At 41.7% G+C, this 15,348-nt stretch overlaps 1 protein-coding gene across 4 annotated transcripts in view; it reads left to right on the forward strand.

Annotated features, from left to right (window-relative positions):
* Positions 1 to 15,348, forward strand: part of PRPF18 (pre-mRNA processing factor 18) — a 56,771-nt gene that overhangs the window by 21,760 nt on the left and 19,663 nt on the right. For all 4 annotated transcript variants that reach the window (XM_068276143.1, XM_068276144.1, XM_068276140.1 and 1 more), the window contains 3 exons: positions 11,057 to 11,170; positions 12,545 to 12,691; positions 14,841 to 14,909. In XM_068276143.1, the coding sequence (XP_068132244.1) occupies positions 11,057 to 11,170; positions 12,545 to 12,691; positions 14,841 to 14,909 (330 nt within the window). The remainder of the gene's footprint in view (positions 1 to 11,056; positions 11,171 to 12,544; positions 12,692 to 14,840; positions 14,910 to 15,348) is intronic.

Raw genomic sequence — 15,348 nt, forward strand, 5'->3', positions numbered from 1 at the left:
TTTCTTGGATTTGGCCTTCTATAATAACTTTGCTGATGGTGTAATGGTTAAAGGGGAACTTCAGCCTAAACAAACATACTGTCATCAAGTCACATTAGTTATGTTAATTAGAATAGATAGGTAATATAATCTCTTACCCACCCTGTTTTAAAAGAAAATGCAAATGTTTGTGATTCATGGGGGCTGCCATCTTTGTCATGGGGGCAGCCATCTTTTTGGTTGAAAGGAGGTGACAAGGAGCAGGAGACACAGTTCCAACTGTCCTGTGTCCTGATTACCCCTCCCAGCTGCACACACTAGGCTTCAAATGTCAAATTCAAAATGTAAAAAAAAAAAAAAAATTGCACCAAAACAGCAGAAGGAGAACAACATCAGAAATCCCATCATGCTTTGCACAGCATCAGGGGAAAAAAGCCCGGGCAGTTTTCTTCTGTGCAGCTAAAAATGAGGCTTGTATAAGAGAAACAAAGTTCTGATGCTGTGAAACTGTTAAAGAAACACCAGGCCTTTTCAGTGCTGCTGAGTCGATTTTTAGTCCGGATGTTCACTTTAAGGGCTCTGCCTCTGACACAGCAGACCAGGGTTCGAATCTCGGCTCTGCCTGTTCAGTAAGCCAGCACTAATTCAGTAGGAGACCTTTGGCAAGTCTCCCTTACACTGCTACTGCCAATAGAGCGCGCCCTAGTGGCTGCTGCTCTGCTCTGGCGCTTTGAGTCCGCAAGGAGAAAAGCGCAATATAAATGTTATTTGTCTTGTCTTGTCTTTCCTGTCAGCACTTCTGTGCTAATTATAGGTTTACAGTTCACTTGACTGAGCATTCTGGCTTACAGTTCACAAAGTTAATGAGACCGAGACCTAATTTAATTTGAAGTTCAAGGATAAAAAAAATGAGAGGTTGAAGCCTGTACATCGTGCATTTTGTGGAAAGTATGTTGGTAAAGGCATAACTATGAAATATAAATACTTAGATGATGATAATAGTATGAGCAGTTCTACACCCTGCCCCACTCTTCAATGCATTGGCATGTACCCATTAAATCCCAACTCCTGAATTTTTGTTTTTTCTTTTTCTCAGTTTAGCAAGTATATTTTGAGAAACTGAAATTCTATATATCCAATACACATGGTTCCTTTTATCAGTAGCGACTGTGAGGTGATCTTATATCGAAAGAGAAATGCAGGATACAACATCATGAGCATGCATACAATGCATTGAAGTAGCAATTTTGGAAGATACCAGAGTTTGGTACAGAGCCTGACAGATACAGGTTGGGGTCAAATCGGACCAAAATTCCTATAACATTGGGTAAAAATGTCCCTATAGCAATAGGAAAAAGTTGTGGTTTGCGCTCTCGCCTTGCAGCGATGGGTCCCTGGTTTGAATCTTAGCCAGGGCACTGCGGCAAAACTGATAATATTGCTATGCTGTGTATTGTAAAATGTAATGTTTCTGTATCATATTGTGCACTCTGGAGGCCAGCTAATTTTAATTAAGAGCTTCTAGTGTTGCTGCCTTAAAGGTGCGTACACACGCACTACAAAAGGAAATGACGGGCCCGCGGGACACTCCCACTGGGCGGTCTTTAGCCGACAGCGCGTATACACGTGCATACTGTCGGCTAAAGACCGCTCAGTGGGAGGGTCCGGCGGACCCGTCGTTTCCTTTTGTAGTGTGTGTGTGTGTACGCACCTTAAGGGGCCCATACACTTAACGATTTTCCAGCCGATATACAGCAGATTCGATCACTGCTGCAGCTCCACAGATTGTGAATCGGTTTCATAGTGAAATCGATTCACAATCAGCAGTAAAGGCAGCCATACGATCCCTTTCTGATTAGATGCGATCAGAGAGGGATCTATCTGTTGGTTGATCTGATGTAAATCGACCAGTGTATGGCCACCTTAAGATAGCTGCAAGTGATACCTGCTGAGTTGCCTATGGACTTGTTTATTTACTGAAACAATGGCCTTGCTGGAAGCTTCTGGAGACTCCGATAAGACCTATTGTGATCTAGGCTTTGCTGGAAGCTTCTGTGTAATGCCTATAATGCTGGATACACACGGTTCGTTCCCGCACTCAATTCCCGTCGATGCACCGCTCGATTCTCGTCGATTTGTTTATTTCTGACATGTCCGATTCACGTTTCGATGGATCGTTAGGTCGATTTGCCATACTTTACATGGCAATCGACCTAAAAATCATCGAAATGCGCTCGGAAATGTTTGGAAATAATCGAATCGTCGGGAATCGAGCGGCGCATTCGATGCGGGAACGAACCTTGTGTATTCACCATAAGAGCCAGGTGACTGTGTTTAGAGGTAGAATTGTGCTGGGCTTGTGAGAGAGCTGAACTGCTGTACATTCTTTTGGTGGAGTCTTGGAGTGTTACTACTGCTTTAAATGGAGTTGTACTACTGCTCGGGATGGAATAAAGGAGATATCGTCTATCGGTTTGCTCGTTTTGCATGTATACTCTTCTCGTCACAGGCATTGAGCACATATGAAAACGGCGCCGGTAGACTTGGGCGCAGGATACAGCCGGTATATGGCTGATCCTGCTTCTGCACAAGTCTGGGCTGTGTTAATTATTATTCCCCCTCTAGGCCACCATGGATGGTGGGGAATGATATAATTTGGCTTCCAGTGATTGCTGCAGGCCGAATTATTGTGTATTTTAAGCAACTTCGGCTCTGTCTTCTGACGGCGCCAAAGTTACTCACTGAGCGCCGCTATAGACTGATTCCTATTATAGTCTATGGGTGCGGCCAAATGTAGCAGCGCTGAAAAGCACTGCTCCGCAGGCACTATCTGCACAAAGTTTGTATGTTTTTCCCGTGTCTGTGTGGGCTTCCCTCGGGCACCCACTTTCCTCACCCATCCGCAAAACATACAGATAAGTTAATTGGCTTCCCCCTAAAAATGGCAATAGACTAGAATACATAGACATATGACTGATAGGGGTTACATTGTGAGCCCCCTCTGAAGACCCATACACACGCTCAACGGCGGTCTTTTATGCTTTCACAACTTTTGTTGTGAAACAAGTTGAACCACCTAAAAAAGTATTTTGCTGTTATTCAAAGAGCTGATAAGACTGATAAGAAGTCAATCCAACAGTTGATTAACATATTAATTGATTAACCTATCACCTTTCAGGAATTGGGTATAGAGAATAGTGGAAGAAAAGACTAGCTGTCACATACAGACATAATTACACAGTATCTGGGCATGAACTCAACTTGCAAATTACTAAGGTGATAGCTGAATCAAAACCATCACAGTAGTAGTTCTCCTCCTGAACCTACACATATCTGTAGCAGGCTTCCATTCTTGTAGTGTTTGGCTAGTATGCTGAATATTTTGGAGTGCCTTGCACCCCCTCACTGCCTGGCCAGCAGAGAAGCCTACTATTGTTTTCCTAGGTTGTGTAGTATTCCTATATGTGCTCTATAATGTGTATGTAAGAAATGGTGTACTGAGTGTAAGGAGACTTATTGTCTAGCATAGTGTTCTGCACTGGATCTGTATGAAAATGTAGGTGAAGCAGAGTTATTGGTCTTGGCTGCATTTCAGCTTGTATTGTTACTTCTCCATTAACAAGTCTGAACTTACAGCTGGCCTTATGTTCTGATGCTTTTCTTTTTGTGGCAAATTGGCAAAATGCAGTTTGCCTCAGTTGGAACATGAGGAAAGATGATTACTTTAATTCACAATGACAACTTTCTGCTCACATTTATAGTTGCTTGTCATTTTAAAGGGAATATTGCACAAGACGTGTGGAGATTTGTTTCTCTTTCCCTGCAGTAATTAGGCTGCAAAGCGTAGGATACAGATGGCCAAATTGTACTGCTACCTACAGCTTCCTCTCAATTCTGTTAAAATGCGAGTTTTTAGTATGCCTTCTTATTTCATATGCACCGTTTATAGTTAGGCCTGCACATTGCCTCCTACCTCCTACTAAAGGTTTGCTAAAAAAAACTACATGGAGGGATTTAAAGAAGTATTGGTCCAATCTGTATTTCTGATATCACTGCATGTTATGCACACTGAATGGTTTTCATAGACCTGCATTTATTAAACAAGTATTCAAAATAATATTGAAAAAAGTTTTTCCAACTTAAAAATGAAAACTTTAAGCTGCAAGGGGGTAGGGTCTGCACCTCTGACATCCTATTGGTCTCCCACACCACCCACTCTCCTCTTGATCCAACCAGTCGCCTGTCTCTGACAGCAGTGACATGTGACTTTTTTGAAGGGAGTGGCACACTATGATCCCTGCTTAAGCCACAACCCCCTATTGACAAGCTATGTATTGGCTGTCACTGGAGAGTCAGGACTTTATTAGTGCTTGCCGTTTGCCCAACACCCATCACAATCATTACTGCTGAGTGCTGGATTTTCTTTGGGGTGAGGGGAGGTATAAATATGGAAGGAGAGAAGCTGCAGACTGTGAACACAGAAGTCTCCTTGACAGCCTGCAGGCATAAGTTTGGAAAAACTAAAAGTTCTTGCAATGTAATTTAAATGCACATTTATTTATTTTTTATTTATTTTTTTGTATTAGCATTTGTATGAAATGCAATTAAAAGGTGCCTGTCGTAGTGCCCTGCCGACTACAGCAGTGTGCTTCCTACGTTATAAGGCAAAGTCCAGTAATGCACACCATCTAATATACTCATATCTCCTTTTACAGCCCCAGTTCAGGCACAGGTTTTTTTTGTTTATTAATTAACAGAACATTTAAATTAAGCATGCATTAAAAAAGTATTGTATGATAGTTGGATTTTTTTTTTTTTTTTGTAAAAGTAAAATGGCTCGTGCACCAGAATACCCTTATGGCCCCAGGAACCAACAGCTGTCTGCTCAATTTTAGTTATTCTAACCCCCCCCCCCCCCCCCATCCCTAAGTCACATCGGCATGTGGGAGCACTTAAAGAGGAGCTGTTAGGTATAGGGTCTCAGAGAAAATAGACACATATATCAGTAGCTAAAGATTGGCTGTACTTACATTACATATGCATTTCACTGTCCACGTTTGTACTTCACAGAATCTTTATATAGTATTTGCAGAGAATGATGCTCCTGACAGCTCATGGCAGGTTCCATGTTTGTCTGTCTCCTATGAAGCCAAATGTGTCGTCATGTCCTGCCTGCTTCCTGATGATTAGACTCACACAAAAGATCGGTAATGTAAAACACTACTGTGCAGTGAATATTAATTAGCCATGTGGCTAGGAACAATAGCGGACTCCTGCAGTGTACTCTGCCCAGAGATTTTTCAGTGTTGTGAGCTGCTGCTTTTGTAACACGAGCCCTGTAACTTATCACTAGCAGCCGAGGGGAGGGCCCCAGAATGCTTTGCTGTATGGTATGCGGCTCTCGGCTTCTTAAGAGCTTGGGTCTAACATCCTTGCTGTTCAGCACACATCAAAACTAAGAGAGATTTTTAACTTCAGTATTGCCTTTTTGGCTTCCTTCTAAACTGTTTAACACAGGAGAATAGAGGTTTAAATTAGCTTTTGCAGCCTGACAGTTACTCTTTAATTATCACAACATTACTTTTCATGACAACCCCCAAGGTGCATATAAAGAATATGTCACAGTAACAAAGGTAGAAATAGAGGAGTTATGCAATGCATGCCAAATATTTCAAACTAGCTGATGGCCGAATTTGGCTGGTGTTGGCTCCGCCCATACAGTTACTCTATGACCTAGTTTGTGAGCTTTGCAGTCTTAGTCATCAATAATTTGCATTGAAATAAAACAAATCTGATTGGCTGTTAGTGGCCCCACCCCCTTTTCTGAATTTGAACCCCAGTCACCCAATGACCCACTGTACCAGGTTTGAGGCTTGTGTCATTAACCGTGCAAGAATGGCAGCAATTAAATATTCCCCTTGAAAATAAATAGGTGAATTTTGATTCGCTTTTGTAAGCTCCAGCCACTTTTTAAATATTAATCCCAGTCACCCAATGACCAGCTGTGCAAAGTTTGAGAACCCTACCATAAACAGTGTAAGTGGATGCAGTTTACATTTTCCTAGTGAAATTTGTATTTATCTCCGCCCACTGATGACTCAGCGTTGCTCAGGAATGTATTTGGCTGGTGTTGGCTGCGCCCACTTTTTCTAACCCTAAAGGTGGCCACACACCATACAATTTTTTTAAAATATCTGTTTAATTCAAGAATTGCAATACATTTTTCTGACTAATTGTAACATTTCAAAAATGTGACCACACACATATGTTCAATTTTACCCCAATTATGGTAAAATGATTGGAAACTGAGAAAATTGCTAGAGTGTGTATATTAATAAATTGACAATCTAACACACCATACAATCTTTAGTAAAATTTCCAGCATTTCAGATTGATAAAAATCACACAAAAAAACAACAAAAAAGCGGGAATCCGATCGGATTTTTCAGTCGAATTGAAAAAAAAAAAGCTTTCGGTTCTCTGCGATTGTGACTCCCAGAAACTTAAAGAGGCTATACAGCCTAAAGTGCCACTTTCACTTTATTTTATTGTATTGTCATTTAAAAGTTATACACACCTTCCAGCTCCATACTTCCTGAAAACCTCCACAAGCCACGTGGCCGCCGTATTGCTGTGTAGCCCTGCCCCCTGCTGGAAAATAGCATTCTGTTTTCTATGCTTAAGATATAAAACACAATGGCGGCAACGTGGCTTTGTGATGGTTTTTCGGTAGGTATGGAGCCAGCAGGTAAATGCAGAACTTAATGACAATTAATGACTTAAATGACAATATCCTACCTAATAAAACCCCTGTGCCTCTGCGTCCCAAGTCCGTGTGTGTGTGTGTGTGTGTGTGTGTGTGTGTGTGTGTGTGTGTGTGTGTGTGTGTGTGTGTGTGTGTGTGTGTGTGTTCCTGCGTGCTACTGCGCATGTGCTGCAGGGACAGCCGTTGGACGGGAGCAGGACAGGCAGGGGCCGGGCGGCGAGTGGGTGCGCGCCCACGTGCTGCGGGAGCGCGCATGCGTGCTAATTGGTGGCGGCCGTTATTAAACGGGCTAAGGTGCCTAGTAACAGAATAAATTGAAAGTGGCATTCACTACCCAGCCTTTGCTTTGATCATTATCAGATTGTGATTGGTCTTTTTGGTCATCCTAAAATTATAGTGTTGGTTTTTTGTTTTGTCTTTTTACTGCTGTACTTAGTTGAACCTGTCACCCTTTGGAAGTATATGTTTTAAGCAATAAACAGTCTGCACTTACCTAGTTCGAGCTCTCTCGTTTTTTGCACGAAGTGCATATGATTTGGAAAAAGATTGTGTACAAGCGCTGATCATGAGAGGTTTTGTTGTGGAGGAGAACATCTGATGTCTGGTCAAGTTGGAAGATTTAACCTATTAACAGCAATCTGACTTATTAAAACGTCCTGTTTTACCCTGTTAACGGTAACAGGACGTTTGAATAAGTCGCTCGATCCCGAGCCGCACGGGTGCGCGCCACTCCTGCCGCAGTTTACTGTTGGATCATCGCGTTCCGTGATTGGGGAAGAGGACAGAGCGGACCTCTACCCAATCGCGATTCATGGAATGAATGGACGTGACCGCGAACAGCGGCCGCGTCCATTCATATAACAGGAAGCCGTCACAGTGTAACCAAATGTAAAAAAAAAAAAAAAAAAAAGTGAACCCTTCCTATTAAATGGGAATGTGTTCCCTAGCGCCATCTTGTGGCCAAAAAGTAAAATTACACATACAGGCACATACATACACTTATACACAATATTAATAAAATAAATAACTTGTACTTCCAAAGCCCCCCCCCCCCCAAAAAAACACTTGTAAAAAAAAAAAAGTTTTAAAAAAAGACATAAATAGTAATTTAGGGACTCCGCTTTTAAATGTTATTAGGGAATATTACTATAACTTTACTACATAGGGGCTTGTTACATAGTTACATAGTTATTTTGGTTGAAAAAAGACATACGTCCATCGAGTTCAACCAGTATAAAGTACAACACCAGCCTGCTCCCTCACATATCCCTGTTGATCCAGAGGAAGGCGAAAAAACCCTTACAAGGCATGGTCCAATTAGCCCCTAAAGGGAAAAATTCCTTCCCGACTCCAGATGGCAATCAGATAAAATCCCTGGATCAACATCATTAGGCATTACCTAGTAATTGTAGCCATGGATGTCTTTCAATGCAAGGAAAGCATCTAAGCCCCCTTTAAATGCAGGTATAGAGTTTGCCATAACGACTTCCTGTGGCAATGCATTCCACATCTTAATCACTCTTACTGTAAAGAACCCTTTCCTAAATAAATGGCTAAAACGTTTTTCCTCCATGCGCAGATCATGTCCTCTAGTCCTTTGAGAAGGCCTAGGGACAAAAAGCTCATCCGCCAAGGTATTATATTGCCCTCTGATGTATTTATACATGTTAATTAGATCCCCTCTAAGGCGTCTTTTCTCTAGACTAAATAAACCCAGTTTATCTAACCTTTCTCGATAAGTGAGTCCTTCCATCCCACGCATCAATTTTGTTGCTCGTCTCTGCACCTGCTCTAAAACTGCAATATCTTTTTTGTAATGTGGTGCCCAGAACTGAATTCCATATTCCAGATGTGGCCTTACTAGAGAGTTAAACAGGGGCAATATTATGCTAGCATCTCGAGTTTTTATTTCCCTTTTAATTATGGACCGGACAAAACCGAAAAATAGCACCTATATTTCCACATAATATATTGTCGCCATACATTGTAATAGGGACATAATTTAAACGGTTTAACCACCTGAGCGGTCTGGACGAGCTCAGCTCGTCCAACACCGCCGGAGGCTGCCGCTCAGGCCCTGCTGGGCCGATTTTCATCAAATAAAAAGCAGCACACGCAGCCGGCACTTTGCCAGCCGCGTGTGCTGCCTGATCGCCGCCGCTCTGCGGCGATCCGCCGCGAGCAGCGGCGAAAGAGGGTCCCCCCAGCCGCCTGAGCCCAGCGTAGCCGGAACAAAAAGTTCCGGCCAGCGCTAAGGGCTGGATCGGAGGCGGCTGACGTCAGGACGTCGGCTGACGTTGATGACGTCACTCCGCTCGTCGCTATGGCGACGATGTAAGCAAAACAAGGAAGGCCGCTCATTGCGGCCTTCCTTGTTTATTCTGGGCGCCGGAGGCGATCGGAAGAACGCCTCCGGAGCGCCCTCTAGTGGGCTTTCATGCAGCCAACTTTCAGTTGGCTGCATGAAATAGTTTTTTTTTTATTTAAAAAAAACCCTCCCGCAGCCACCCTGGCGATTTAATCAGAACGCCAGGGTGGTTAATAATCGGGACAACTGGGCAAACAAAATGTGTCAGTTTTAACCACAGGAGAACATTTTAATTTTAAAACTATAATGGCTGAAAACTGAGAAGAAATAATTTTTTTTCCATTATTTTCTTATTTTTCCCGTTAAAACGCATTTAGAATAAAAATTTTTTTAGTAAAATGTACTACCCACAGAAAGCCTAATTGGTGGCGAAAAAAACGAGGTATAGATCATTTTGTTGTGATTAGTAATAGTTATTAGGGAATAAAAGGGAGGAGCACTGACAGGTGAAATTTGCTCTGGTCCGTTAGGGTAAAAACCACTTGGGGGTGAACTGGTTAATTATTGACTGAGCCCTATAATTTGGGTTGGTAAAGGCTGGTAAGCCACATTTTCCTATCTTTGGTGTTGGGCACATCGTTTGTAGCATAGCGACACTTGGGTGGTTGCTGAACCAGAAGCACTGGAATATATATAATTTTTAATTTTTGTATTGGCTGACTGGGTGTGCCTAACAGGGTTCCTGTGCAGTAGATAGATGCTGCTGGAAATATTTGAGCCATCCAGACTCCCTCCTCCATACTTGATTGCCTTTTGTGAAGTACTGTAGTAAGGGAGGAAGAGATGGTACAAGCTAGTCTTTACCTGTGCACACAAATTAGCTGACCATACCCACTTCTTCCCTCTGCTGCTTAGTTTAACTCTTCGTGGCCAGCATTGCAACTATAGTCTTCCCATCTACCTCCTGCCTGCTCTGCTTATACTACAGCATTAAACCTTTATATTTGTAATGACATATAAAACTTAAAATGAATAACCTACAAAAAAAACCTTTCCCAGTTCCTCCCTAGTGTCTTTTTATAAAAGGGTTTTAAAAATATGAGAAATTGTTGTTCTGGGCATGACAGGGAGATGAACCCTTGCATCACTGTTATAAACATGCTTGGGACAGTTTGAAGAGGGTTAACTGCTTTATTACACACTGAGCAGGAAGGTAAAACTCTACAGAGCTGCAGTGCTGGCTGCAGAGAGTTATAATGTTGGTAGGAGAAAGTGGGCTAGGTCATACAGAGGAGACAGGATTTAATTCAACTCTTTCACATAAAATCTCCCAGGCCACCACCCACAGACACGCCCACCTGGGACATCCCTAAGTAATGCCCACTTTCCTAGAAGCTGTGGTTTTCTGAAGGGATTTCTTGTTCACCGTGCTGACTTTTGTTTTGCAAATGGCATTTCTCTAGAATAGCTTCATTAAAATGGAAAATGATGTGAGTAATGGCATAGTACCCAGTTCCCCTTAACTAAGAATGAAACATCTGAGAAAATGGACCAATGCTTTAACACAGTTTGTAAAATGATTTATATTAAACAAATTTATTTCACATCCTTATTCAGCAACTCTAAAAAAATACTTTAGTTTTAAAGTGATCCTGTTAGAAAATAAATAAGGGAGCTTTCACTTTGCTGCGTGATTTTCTGACAGTCAGCTGTTTTTCTCATTCAAGTACTTAGTGAGTCACTGACCCAGAACAAGCATGTAATATATGAAGGCTGAGCTCCTGAGCACACACTTGTTCTGCATCATTGGCTATGTGGGGAATCTTCTGTATTGTGATAGAATCCAGGTCATAGTCCATGTCGTCTCCTTTTCCTTTACTTTGCAAATACAGAAGGCTATTCAAATACTGTGTTTAAATGCAAAAATAATTGTGCATTTTAAACTTTGGAAGGGATGGGGACCCTGCAGAGCACCCAATAATGATCTGATGTGTACATCCTAGGTAATAAGAAGACTGCGGGAAAGAGGGGAACCTATCAGACTCTTTGGAGAAACCGATTACGATTCTTTCCAACGCTTAAGAAAGATAGAGATTCTAGCTCCAGAAGTGAACAAGGTATTTGAATGTGTGTATTAACTAAACTAATAGAAGCTCAAAGCCATATGGAATTACTTCAGGCCTTACCAATGCTCAGTTTTGCTAGGTTAAGTAATAATCTTGAATGAAGATGACTTTTTTTATTTTTTTTTTATTTTACTGTTAGCCTTTTCACTCTCTGTTTTGTCAAACTTCCCTGCATGTTTCTGAATTCCACCTGTCAGAAAATCAGGAATATTCCCTACAGTACAGAAAACCTGTTTTAAAGAACTACAGTATAATAAAAGGATGCTTTTAAAATGAACCCGAGGTGAGTGATATGGAGGCTGCCATATTTATTTTCTTTTAAGCAGCCCTGTTGATTCTCTCCGTCTAATACTTTTAGCCACAGATCCTGAACAAGCATACAACTGATCAGGTGTTTCTGACATTATTGTCAGATCTGACGATTATGCCGCATGCTTGTTTGTGGTGTTATTCAGACACCGCTGCAGCCAAATAGACCAATGGGGTTACCAGGAAACTAGTATTGTTTAAATGGAAATAAATGTGGTAGCCTGTAGTGCCAAGTCAAAGATTTTTGAGCATTGTCGACTTTATCTTAGCGACCTGTATCTGCTCATGCTCCAGATAATAATATGCACAGGGAGGAAAATGAATTGCAGAGGGGAACACTTTTACAAGCAATGAGAACTTATAAGATGCACACATTTTAAACAGAGACTGAGTGATTGTCAGGAAGCTCTAATACTTGCCAGTTTGTTTGAGTATGAGGCTGATTCACTAAGCTGTGCAGCTACAGCTTAATGACAGTAGCACGTGGTAATAATTCTCAGCGCATGTTTTGCAGCCATAGTGTGCGCTGCTAAATTACGCTCTGCTCTGATAGTTTAATGTGCGCTTCCTTAAACGTAATGAGCGCTCCACTGAACCAGCCCGGGTCCAGTGCCTTTAAAGAGAGACTGAAACGAACAAAAATTGCTGTTTTTACCTGCTAGTTCGCTTCAGTCCTCTCATTAGATCTAAACCGCCGCATCTTCGCCGCAAAATGAGTGCTTTAGACCCCCCAAAACCGGGCAGGTGGAGGTTGCTCCACAGATTTCATGCTGAAATTTGTATGCAGTGTGTGGCAGGCAAAATCAGGTTTGATCAGAGAGGCATCTATCTGGTTAAAACCACTGGCCATCTTCCAATGTATGCACTTCAAGAAGCCAGGGGGCAGTGGAAACAAGATAGGAAGGCTGTTCAAATTCACCTGTACTATCCATTAATTTTTGATTGCAAAGACAGTCCTACTCAAAGCAATGTGTGTGCACTCTTTTGAGATCAGAGCTGTCTTAATTGTTTTTCAGTGTTTCAATATATCTCTTGTATTTGGTCTATACTTTCTAGGGCTTAAGAAATGACCTGAAGGCTGCATTGGATAAGATTGACCAGCAGTATCTGAATGAGATTGTGGCTGGCCCAGAACAAACAGAAGAAGATACACAGAATGACCTGAAGGTCCACGAGGAAAATACAACTATTGAGGAGCTTGAGGTTTGTAAGACTTTCCTGAGGACCTGCCTAGCCTGAAGCACGCTATAAGTTAACTTTGCATAAATTTAGATCAATATTTGACCCTCTTGATCTGAAATTAACTCCTGGTTGTCTCCAAGTGTTGCTTCAATTTGAGGCATTTCTAAAAGTGCAACAAGTTCACTTCAGACCTGAAAGCATTAAAGGCTGCGGTCGGACAGAAAAGCCCTTCGGAGATTACAGTGGTTTTGGGCATAGTGAGCACTCTGGTGTATAAATTTAATTATGGGATTCCCCCCTCCTAGTCTGCACGTGATAAGTGGTTGTGGTTCTTGCCACGGCCCGGTCTCCTGCATCTGGGTCTATCGTGAATAGGGCCACCAGGTGTTTAGGGTTCATGTTTACTATCAGTAGATGCATTCACTGTCAGTTTGGATCTCTGGGGCTGCGATTCCTAGGTTTCTGATTCCCAGGGGCCTAAATCTGTAAAAGTTCCTCCTGCCAGTAGGCAAACCAGACAGCCATGATGAGACTTGACTCAGTGTAGTCTTGACACACCACTTTAAACTTCCCATATTTGCTATGTTTGACCTCAAAGAATGGGGTTACGTTTGGAGGGGCTTAACTAGGGTAGGTAAGTGATGGTGAGATGATGCACTCCAGTTAACTTAAAAGGGAACTTTAACTCAAGGTTGAACTTCGTCCCAATCAGCAGCCGATACCCCCTTTCCCAAGAGAAATATTTCACCTTTTCTCAAATAAATCATCAGGGACATCTGTAAGGCTGATATTGTGGTGTGATGTCAGGGCCAAGGCCCTGACAGTTTGCTGTCTGTGAACCTTGTTGCATTGTGGGAAATGACATCTGTTTCCAAGTAAGCAGTATCTCCCTCTGTGCATAGAACTCTCAGTAAACAAACATTCCGCAGAGATCATCTGAAAGGAATAAAGATGTTGCCGCCTGTGATAAATGCCTGAATGTAAATCTGAGAGAGAAGAGATTTTAAAATGGGCAAACACTGCCTAACAAACCTGCCATTGTAGACAGCTATATATATATATATATATATATATATATATATATATATATATATATATATATATATATATATATATATATATATAATGCCGGCATTTGGTTTCAAAACCGGAAGTTCCCCGTAGCTGCCATCAGTGCGATACCGCCTACGAGCGCCAGCAGACGTGCGTTCCAGTCAGGAGCTCTAAAAACCACCGCTCGTACACGTGATTGTGTAACATTGATCCAATCACATACCGGTGCTTACTCCGTGTCTCAGGTTGCTCGGGTAATGGGAGTGGCCAAGATGGTAGTCTGTCATACAACACACTGACATAGTCATATCACAATAGGGATAGAGCACAAATATGCACTATGCATGTGTATGTGCCAATCACCTGTGCGAAATAAAGCTTGAAATTTGAGCACAGGTTACATAGCTTAGCTGGATTCTTACTGTTCACCTCTTTATATAGAACTATAAAAAGTCATGCTGCTTTGCCATCCGCTTTAGTGAGCCTGATATGGCTTGGAAGAAAATGAGAATACAGAACTCTTCATAAACTGTCACTTTGTTTCCATCTTTTAAATTAAACTAGAAACATTGATAGGCAGCCAGAACCCTTTTTTTGTTTTTTGTTAAATATAAGACCTGTGGCTAGTAATACTATATGTGTGTAGAGGTGTCCTCTGCTTCCTGTTAGTTTGAGGTCGGGCACACTAGCTTCAAGCTTTCTCCTTGTTATCCTTATTTCACTCTAAAGAGACATTTAAATCCACAGGGGTATCTTTTACTATACCATACCGCCCTAGAAATACTGCTTTGGGTGAAAGGTGTAAACCATTCCAGAAGGCGTCAGGACTCTCACAGTGAGGAACAGGACACATTTTATACAAACATCTGGAAAGTGGGAGTTGAATGACGTCCAAAATGGCTGGAACAGGTGTTTGAAATGAATAGCGCTCTGACTACATCATGTGATGGGAAGCAGTCTGTGTATCAGCTGGAACTAATTTCATTTAACTCTTCCAGAATGAGCTGCGCTGGTACTAAAAGTCTACATCTAAGCTTGGCAAAATGCGTGATAAACTCTGCAGGGCTTTGATTTTACTGATTTAACATTTGTATTAATCTATGTCTTGGTATTCTAGGCCTTAGGAGAAAGCCTTGGACAAGGGGATGACAACAAGGACATGGATATCATCAATAAAGTCTTAAAGGTAAGTGTGGCTATCATTAATAAAGTCAGAAAGGTAAATATAGCTGCAAGATTGATCTTATAACACACTAGCAGGAATTGGAATGGCACATGGGTTGTTTGGTATCCATTTATTCCGCCTATTTTTTTTATAAGTGAGATTTGGACAGGTATACCTAAAAGGACTCGGATATTGCAGCTGTAAAACGCTTCAAAGACCTTTAGCAGTGTGCATTCACGTGTTATGCCAGAACAAACAAGTACCTTCTTTTCAATCATCTTTATATTAATAAAGCCAGCCATCCTGGCAGACTCTTATTTGATTTGGCTTACTAGATCGGTATTCATCAGATTTAAACTGAGCAGGTGTCACAGATGTACAGATATTTTAACACTCAAATTGCAGTTCAGCTGATTTGTGGCAAGAGGATTTTTTTTATTTTTGTTTTTTAAATGGAATG

This window comes from Hyperolius riggenbachi, chromosome 3 (assembly GCF_040937935.1).
Source record: "Hyperolius riggenbachi isolate aHypRig1 chromosome 3, aHypRig1.pri, whole genome shotgun sequence".
Classification (NCBI taxonomy): domain Eukaryota; kingdom Metazoa; phylum Chordata; class Amphibia; order Anura; family Hyperoliidae; genus Hyperolius; species Hyperolius riggenbachi.